The 9,208-nt window shown below is 39.6% G+C and overlaps 1 protein-coding gene across 2 annotated transcripts in view; it reads left to right on the top strand.

Annotated features, from left to right (window-relative positions):
• Positions 1-5,335, top strand: part of LOC116694964 (protein ENL) — a 20,408-nt gene extending 15,073 nt beyond the window's left edge. Inside the window, exons 9-12 of one of the 2 annotated variants that reach the window (XM_032524944.1) lie at positions 6-105; positions 716-784; positions 1,708-1,779; positions 2,501-5,335. In XM_032524944.1, the coding sequence (XP_032380835.1) occupies positions 6-105; positions 716-784; positions 1,708-1,779; positions 2,501-2,629 (370 nt within the window). In that variant the 3' untranslated portion in view covers positions 2,630-5,335. Of the gene's footprint in view, positions 1-5; positions 106-715; positions 794-1,707; positions 1,780-2,500 lie in introns of both variants that reach the window. The other variant, XM_032524943.1, reaches the window with a different exon arrangement.
• Positions 5,336-9,208: the final 3,873 nt, after the last annotated feature.

The following is a 9,208-nucleotide window of genomic DNA, read 5'->3' as shown; positions in this document are numbered from 1 at the left end:
ATCAGACTTAGCCTGGAAAGCGAGAGTGACAGCAGTGATGGCTCACACAGCCCCAGTCGAGACCCTGCCCCACCCCCGCAGAAACACAGCTCCTCCAATAACAAAGTGAGTCACTCAAACCTCATTTTACTGCCTGCTTTGATGTACTGAAAGAGACGGAAATAGTTGACTAGAAAACAAACACTAACACCAAACATGGACGTTTATGGTTGTAGACGGACTGTCCAAGTCAAAGTTGGACATACTGTTTACTGATTCTGGTCTTATTTGTTCTTAACAAGATTAATGTGTTACTGAGTTTTTTTTTCATCCAGTAGTCTTCAGTGTTTAGCTGTAAGCATCGTTAGCCAACAGGATTTTCCTAAAGCATTACGTTGTGTATGTTTGTGGTTTTGTTATCAAAGAAGATGTAAGAAATGTATTTTGTGTGTTTTGATAAAAACACATGTATGAGTAAAACTATCAAAACTATATTAAAAATGCATTAATTTAGACAGAGACAAGTTGAAGTTCAGTACATGCTGTAGCAAAAAGACCTTCCATGAAGACACGGGAACTACAAGGTTTGAGGACTTCCACTGTCTTCAGTGTCCCAGATAGTTGTAGCACCAGATAGTTGGTCTCATAGCACTGCCTCTGTCTCTCGTCTTTGTATCCTCTCTCTTTCGCTAATTTCTTTCCTCCTTTCCCTCTTTCTTGCTCTCCTTCTCTGCAGGTTTCAGGCAGAAAGAGTCCAGATTCCTCGTTTCGCTCAGAGAAGGTGTTGAAGAAGGGATACGACAAGGTAGGAAGGGTAAATCAAACTTTTTTTATGCTTTAACACACAAATATACACATGCCAAATGTTTTCCACATTCAATGAGTGAATTGAAGATAGAGTAATGGACAGTTGGATGGGCAGACAGACTTCAAGTTGATTGATGAAGTCTGGTAAAATGAAACTGGTAAATTGATTTTACTCCTTCACGTTAGAAGATGTGCTCAGTTTAATGGATTTTGTTAAGGCGGTAGGAAAAAGGTCACTTTTAGTGAGCAAAAAGAAGCAATATGTTTTGGTGTCAACACCACCCTACAACATTGAATAACTACCCCATTAAGCGGCTTTGAGTTTGTAAAAAGCGCAATATAAATTAAATGTATTATTAACACCCTTTGTTTGTAACCATAGTTATTTTTAGATTAACTACTTTGCAGCAAATTGCAAAAACCGTAAAGACGGAGGCAAGATCATCGAAGACGAAGAATGAGCAGTTTCTCTACTAAATCTTTACTCTATAGCTGTCACTTTTTCAGAGTTTTTCAGACACTTTCATTTGAACATACAATTATTGTAAGTAACTCAAAAGCAACCCTCTTAATCTATAATCTATAAAAGTTTGCTTGCTGTTCCTCTGCCACCTGACTTGAGTGTCAACCTAAAAGTATACTTTGTACTCATTTTTTTACCTGTGGTGTCAGAACCAACATGCTTCCAAACTTGACTTCTCAGATGGTTTGGTGTCCGGATTATCTGGTCAACAAAGGCTCGCTAGTTTCCTCCATTTTGCAATAACAAAGAGAACAGTACTCTAATTAGCGGCATGCAATGGATCAGAAGAATCATTATTTCCACGTTCATACAGAAGTTTAAAATGATAAAAATAAAAGTATAACAGCCCAATGACCTCTAATACTGACCATATTTACTTTCCTCTGTAAACCCTGCAGGCCTACACAGAAGAACTGGTGGACCTTCATCGCAGACTGATGGCTTTAAGGGAGCGTAACGTCTTACAGCAGGTGTGTGTTCACTTGATACTGTCTAACAATGAAATATGGCATGATGTTAATCAAAATGAATAAGTATAGTACTAAAACATGTATTGGTACCATTTTATCAATGTGACCTGAATAATGACCCATGACTTGCATTTTTTGAAAAGTGGCAAACCAAAAAAGTTGTTTTACATATTGAGTTTCATGAATCTCATCTGAAATAAATATATTTTAAACATATTTTTTCTTTCCTGCCGTAGGTAATAATGTTAGTGATATTAGGCAGTAATGTCCAATTGCAGGCTGCTAGGAGGCGTCATACTTTGATAAACCAAAAGTGGAATAGTTGTGACGTGTCGGAGGCTGCTCAATTCGTCTTTTTGTTTGAGTCAGCACCATCAGACTTGTAGACAGAGTAGCTAAAGTAGCTAGGAGGCTCATTGTCTCACAATGGGCAAGTGTCAATTTTAGCATGAATCAATCTATTATTTTTAATTGGTTAATCCATCTATACTTTTTATTTTACTTATCTATGCCCAGGTTGTATTAAATAGATTACATTAAATAGATTATATCATTAGGAAATATGTGTATGTACTACTGGGAAGTACTAAACAAGTTGAAAACTGTAACTGTGGTGAACTACAAAAATGTCTTTTTGTATATTGACTTATTTTCAAGAATAATGTTATGTGAAGGACAAAAATGATTATGGTAAATAATGATACTTGATCACTCCTTTCAGATTGTGAACCTGATCGAGGAGACGGGCCACTTCAATGTGACCAACACCACCTTTGACTTTGACCTCTTTTCACTGGACGAGTCCACCGTCCGCAAACTACAGAGCTACCTGGAGGCGACGGCCACGTGACAGGAAGTGGAAACCGGCGTGGGGACCCCGGCCTGTGGATGGCGGCGGCGTAGGTAGACTCGCCACCATGTCTCCTCTTTTTAAGGAGGGGACAGTCAGCCACATCATGTCGCAGCCGTTTCACAGGCCTGACTGAACCATCGAACAGCTACCACACAAACAGAAACACACGAACAAACACAAGCACACATGAAGACACCACCCTCACGTGACTCTGGGAGGAAACTGAAGGAGGTGGTGGAGGAGTTGTGGACGGGAGGGTGGAGGAGGAGCGGAGTGGCTGAACTTTGTCTACAGTCAGGATTTTCACTACACATCTCTTTTTTTGAGTTCGTGCAGAGCTGTGGAATGCACCCCACACCCCCACCTTCACCCTCCTGCACTCCCGCCTTTGAAAACCCAATACTTCCCCTCCTCTTCCTCCCCCCTTCACACGCACACTCCTTACTCTGCAGAACACTTCAATCCCCTTCCCCCTGCTGTCAGCTGGAGCTCATTTCTCTCCAAGCGTGTGTGTGTGCGTGTGCGCATGCGCTTGTGTGTGTTAAGAGGAGATGTTGTCTTTGTGGTCTTCTCTTTGTTCTTGACGCTCCAGCACAAACAGCCGGTTTTCCTCCTTTACATACACGGTAAACAAATACAGATTCAGGTAATAATTGACTTTAACCTCCCCTATTCAGCATTTGTAAGCCGAATATAAATTATGAATCAGTGGTTTATAACACACTATAATGTAGTCGTAAACTTCTAAGTAAGTGTACTGTAACTAATTCTACTTGGAAGTTAGCGTATAAACTATATAATAATAATAATAATAATAATATATAATAATGACTGACAATATAGTAAAAATACAAACATGACAATTAATGTACCTTAAGAAACACTTTAAAATGTCAATAAATGTACTTATAACCCCTTTACAGTGTGTTATAAATCGTTACAAGGCTTATAAATGCTACATAGGGATGGGGTTAAAGTAAAGTGGTACCCAGATTCATGCACACGTTTGTCTCCCAGATCCTTACACTTAACACTGTATTTGAAGACACTGAGACGTGTGCTGTATGTGTGAGACTCTGTTTTGGATGAGATTTCTTCTTTGTTGTCTTAACATTTAAAAACATGTTGAGTTTCCCCTGTACTTCCTCACACTGAAAGCTGAGCCTTGACCTCCTACCAACAGCCCCCCCTTCCCCACTAAAGCCCCCTCACTCCATCTCTCCTCTCCTTTATATTTCTCATATTGACGTGCATGAAAGGGCTCGACTGCTCGCGGCCAGAGCAGTGGAGGTTCACTCTTGAATTGCCTTCTAAGTGCTGGGTAGAGTTGGGAGGGGGGGTTTAAAAAAGCAGTGAAAAAAGTAGCCATACTTGTCTCCCAGAATCCAAAAATAAGAAGAAAAAAAAATAGGGGCCACGCCTTTTTACATTTTATTTTTCTACAAGTGCATTTTGTGTATTTATTCCCAGACTGCGGTTAAGATAACCTATGAGCTATGAATGTATATCGCTTTTACTTTTCTACGGCTAGCGACAGCCCCACTCTAGTGCCTTTTTCTGCGACCGCTGTGTAAGGGGGGGGGGTGTTCGCTCTGTTAGCCATGGTCACACAGTTTGAACCCCCCCAAATACTCCCCTTGGGGAAACAAGTGTTAATAGGGATGCCTGAATATCCAGTGTTGTCTTAATGGCTTCCGTCTCTGCTTCTCTTCCTTTTCCAGTGTCTTTGTAGGCTGTTGTCATTTTATCAGTGGCATTTCTGTTAAGCCCTCCAGAAATTTTAAGACAACTGTTTTTCCCTGATGGTGGTCATGTTTTTATGTTTTTGATTTCTGAGTTCAGGTTCAGTGTTTTAAAAGAGGAAGCATTGTGGGACTATGTGGTAGTTACTCACAGTAATTAGCTCTAATAACAGTTGCATCAGCTGTGTCATGTGTTTTGAGACGGTTGTTGTTGAATAGGGTCGGGGTTCCCTCTTCAAGAGGTTTGAAGTATTTGAACTAAAGAAGGAGTGTAAAGACCAAGTTACCAGGCACTTGAAGAGCATCAACAAAAAGGATGTGTAGGCAGAAAATAAGCTAAAGAAACCCCTCCTTGTGTTTTCTTTCCCTAAATAATTCCATAATATTTAAATGTAACTCTCAGGGGTCTGAATAATGAAGCAAGATCAGCGGGTTAGACTGATACCTTAAACCCAGGTGGACCAGTCTCAACAAAGCTGGCTCTCTTTCACCAGTTTAGATCACTGAACTGGTGCGGCTTAAGAGAAGTTTCCCTTTTAGAGGATGACATCAAAACCTGTAAACGATTGGTAATGCGCACAAAGCAACACGTTCACACGTCAGCTTTACATGCTAATCATACCGGACATTTAAGATATTCACAACCCACTCTTTTTATGTTTGCGCCTTTTTATTAGAGGTGACAGGAAATCAGGGGAAGGGGAAGAAGAAAGGAGGCATGACATGCAACAAAGGTCCCCCATCAGACTCAAACCGGTAACCTTGCGGTTCATCGTCGGCGTCTAAAGCCCGGCAGTTGCGCAAAGCAAGTTGGCCTTAGTTCTCAATTTTGAATGACACTTAGTCACATTTAATTGCACTGAAATACTTTAATTGGTACAGAGTTGTCTATTTTGCATTAATGAGCTATTACTGCAGCTCATAAGAACATGCAGTCGACTCAAAGTGACGATCATAAATAGTTATAAAATAATTACTAATAGCATCTTCATTCAAAATTAAAATAATATTCATACACATACTGATAATTGGCCAATTGTAAATTTCCTACACATGTTGAGTCTATTTTTTTCTTTGGCGTGCATTATCAGACTTTCTAAAGGAAATAAAGGTAGACTGTTCACACCCATGGTTACGTTATCTTTAAGAGCAAGCCAGTGTGAAGCAGTATTGTTGCTATTGTTACATGCAGTTTAATTAACATTGTGCATCAATTTAAAACAATTTTACTGCAATTAAAGTAACAGGAACTGTCTCTCAGGTGTCTAGTGTATGACCTTGTTCAGACACCTGCCAGCCATTTAGAGGTCTCTTTTTATTTTCTGTCGCCATGGAATAATGAGCCTTATGTACACATCTACTCTCCAGCTTTTTGCAGCTAGAACACTATTACTTTTTCATTCGTTTGATCATCGAAAAACATAAAAGCAGAAATGTTAATAATCAATTCTTCTTCCCTCCAAAACATCTTTACAATAGAGTCAATATACAATTTAATGAAGGGCATATAATAAAGCCCACTATTAGCTATAGTCTATCCACTGATCCAACATTTTTTCAGTGCCGATATCAGGGAGTACCGATCCCATACCAGTGTTTAATTAGTGAGTTGTATATGCCTCACTGTGTGGAAGTGACTGGGATAAAAAAAAAATTATGTGTAAGGCAACATCAGGTTTAACTTAAACATTGCTGTCCTAACTTTGTAAGACACAATTGAACAAATAAATATAAATTTAATAAATTTGTTTTATTAACATAATTGTGCAGTGCCAACTTGGTAATAACATCTTAAAAATTAAAAAATTACAATTTAAGTGTAAACCGCAACAAACAAACCGCAACAAATTGGTTTAAAACTTAAACCGGTATGTATAAACAGAATCAAATAGATCGGCCCTATTGTCACAGGTATTAGATCCAGCCATTTGAGAGTTTGATTGGACCGGTGCATCCCTATAGCCTATTACTTTTAGTATTTGATTATTGCACTTGAGCATTATTGTTTACTCTTTATGTTATGTATGTAAAAATTGTTACATTCACACTATGTTGCCTACCTTGATCTTTCTACATCTTTTTAACTTACTTTTTGCTGCCGCTCTGACATAATTTCCCCAGAGACATCCACAGTTTTATCTAATAATAATAATAATAATCATTACATTTATAATTAATTACAAATCATTTCTTGTTATGCCTCTTCAATGTAAAGAAACTCCTACCCACTTTGGTAAATTGTTGGTTAAACAGAGCCAGGAGCTAGCTTTGTGCGACCGGTTTCCAGGATCACTAGTGTTAGGTGCTGTGAAGCCAGAAAACCCCAAAGAAAGTCAGGATGAGGTGAACTTGCTTCTTGATTCAGTCCCCTGGTGTGTTAGTTCCTGTGGCCCCTCTAGGCTTCACACACAGACGCACACATACACAGGCTCACTGTGGTGCAGACCTTCAATGAGTAATTCCCTCCCTTCCCTCCTCCTTTGTTGTCTTCCTGCGTTTTTATTCTGACACTTTGATAGCTTTAATACTTCTCTTTCTGTTCTGTTGCCTGCTTGGCTCAGCGACATGTACACACTCCCTCTGCCCTTACTGTACACGCCGTCTTGGAATGGAAAATATGTCTCAAAAAGAGCAGAAAAAAATCTGGATTCCTGCCTCTTTATGTGCCCTGCAGTAACCCCCCTCCTGCCCTCACTTCTTACCCCGGCCCACACACATTTTCTCTAGGTGTGCCTCTGTCAACAGAACTTCAGGCCGTGATTACTGAGAATGAACTTTGCAACTTGTGTGAGTGATGTTTGTGCGTCTGCCAGTGTGTTTGTCAGCGATAGGAGAGATTTTAAAAACCAACCTTCCGGTTCTCTGTGCATCGATGTGGGAACATTTAAGTCCTAGTTCATGAACTCTGACCTTTGACCAGGCACTCATTCAGTCCCTTGTGGTGGTTGAGAAGGGGAGGTTACATGGGGACTCGAGAGAAGCCCCACTGTCTACCCACAGTCAATGTTTTATTTATGGACCTCTGCACTTTTGGCTGTGATGACTTCAGTACTTAAGTAGTTACCTGAACTGTATTTTTAAGGATTTTATACAATATTTACATGCAATACGATATGAATTGATTTTTTTTTTTTCTTCTTCTTTGCCAGCCATTTTCTTTTTTGTTTGTTTCTTATTTAATTGTCTTTATTTAGGCATGATTTGTCACTATTATTCACATACAAAATGCCTGTTGAATCTATTTTAGGCGTAAAGCGTTATGAGGGATGTTCCCTGGATGTTTTGTGTGTCATGATTCTGATGACAGCTGAACACCAAGAAGCAGGTGTTGGAAAATGTTTGCTGAATGAGCTAAACTTTATCACCCTAGGCTTCCATTAGGAATAACTGGACCAGAACGAGGACAAGTGTAGTCCAACACTTTGGTTCAGGGAACTAAACTGTTGAGCTATGAATGTTTATTTTCTGTGTCATGTCCAGTTATGATTTGAGTGTATTTCTACTCATTCATAGAAGCCTTTTACCCAAAACAAAAACGCTCACCTAATTTCATTATGTTATGATAACTTGAGCCTGAAGAAACACATCATAGGAAACAATCGAGTTGTGAAGTGGGTTGGAGCTGTTTTGAGCGCCACTGGTACCTGAAGTAAAAGAGCCGTTCTTTTTTTCCCCCAACACAGTGCTGTGTTACTCCCGGTTGGAGCACTTCTGCGGCTTTGATCAACATGAAACTCCTGGTTCAATTGTTAAGTCCAAATGATTGAAAAACAGTGGTTAGTTTACTACTCCCAAGGAGCTTCGCTGCAAAAAACATCCAATCCCAGAGCTTACATTTTATGTAATCTAAACTGATTTTACAATCGGCACCTTAACTCGGTTCCCCAACTGCACCAACAAACTGTTTAAAATTCACCGTGCCGCAAATTGGCCATTTCTTCTTGGATCTCATGGGTATTGTTGTATTAAGAGTCACACGCCAAGCCAAAACGACAAATAAATTGAAATAATTTTAATTTGAGATCTGAAAGTAAACAGAAAGTAAAATTGTTACTTATCCAGAAGAGTCTGTGAATATTAATGAAAGGAAAAAAAGTTAATTTGGGATTAAATAATGGAGAGAAACACTTCCGGTCCTTCTCACTTTACAACTCTGCAGGTCTGTGGGAGTGGAGCATTTCAGCTGAGACTATATTATATATATTACGTGTATAATACAGCAAAGGTAGACTATCTACTGTGTGGATCTTTATAGGATGAGGAAAAGGCAAAAATATAAAGCAAATGGTTGCAAATATGTGGAGGGGGGTGGGAGTGGGCATGTGCAGACGGGATGTTTCCTGTGTCAGTGGTCGTTATATTGTGTCTGTGACAAGGGGACAGGGTTGCCTGTATTTATAAAGGTTTGATTTTGGGGTTTTTTACGGGGGGGGTGGGAGGGTGGAGTCCGAAACATGTTCCATATATGTGGTCCAAGCAGAACAATTGAACTGGATGTGCTGAACAATTTGGTATTTTTTGAAAATAAAAACTTGGCATTGCAATGCCACCATGTGGCCATATGATGCAAGTTGTTAACAAGGACAAAACATGTTATTTTAATGTTATTTTTTATTTTGAAATCATATTATTAATAAAGTCAATAAATACTGTTGTCCCTGCGTGTGTCCAAACATCATTGACCTCTGGGTGACCCGGTCATGGCTGTGAGGGCAGGGTTCGTATAAAGTTCATTCGATGGTCAATGCGGTGTGCGAGGTTAAAAGGACATGCAGTGGGCCAGGCGATAATGCTCATGATGCATTGACCATCTATCGAGGAAATGCCACTATGG

The sequence above is a fragment of the Etheostoma spectabile genome, chromosome 9, assembly GCF_008692095.1.
Source record: "Etheostoma spectabile isolate EspeVRDwgs_2016 chromosome 9, UIUC_Espe_1.0, whole genome shotgun sequence".
Taxonomy (NCBI): domain Eukaryota; kingdom Metazoa; phylum Chordata; class Actinopteri; order Perciformes; family Percidae; genus Etheostoma; species Etheostoma spectabile.
This window is presented reverse-complemented; position numbering and strand designations above follow the sequence as displayed.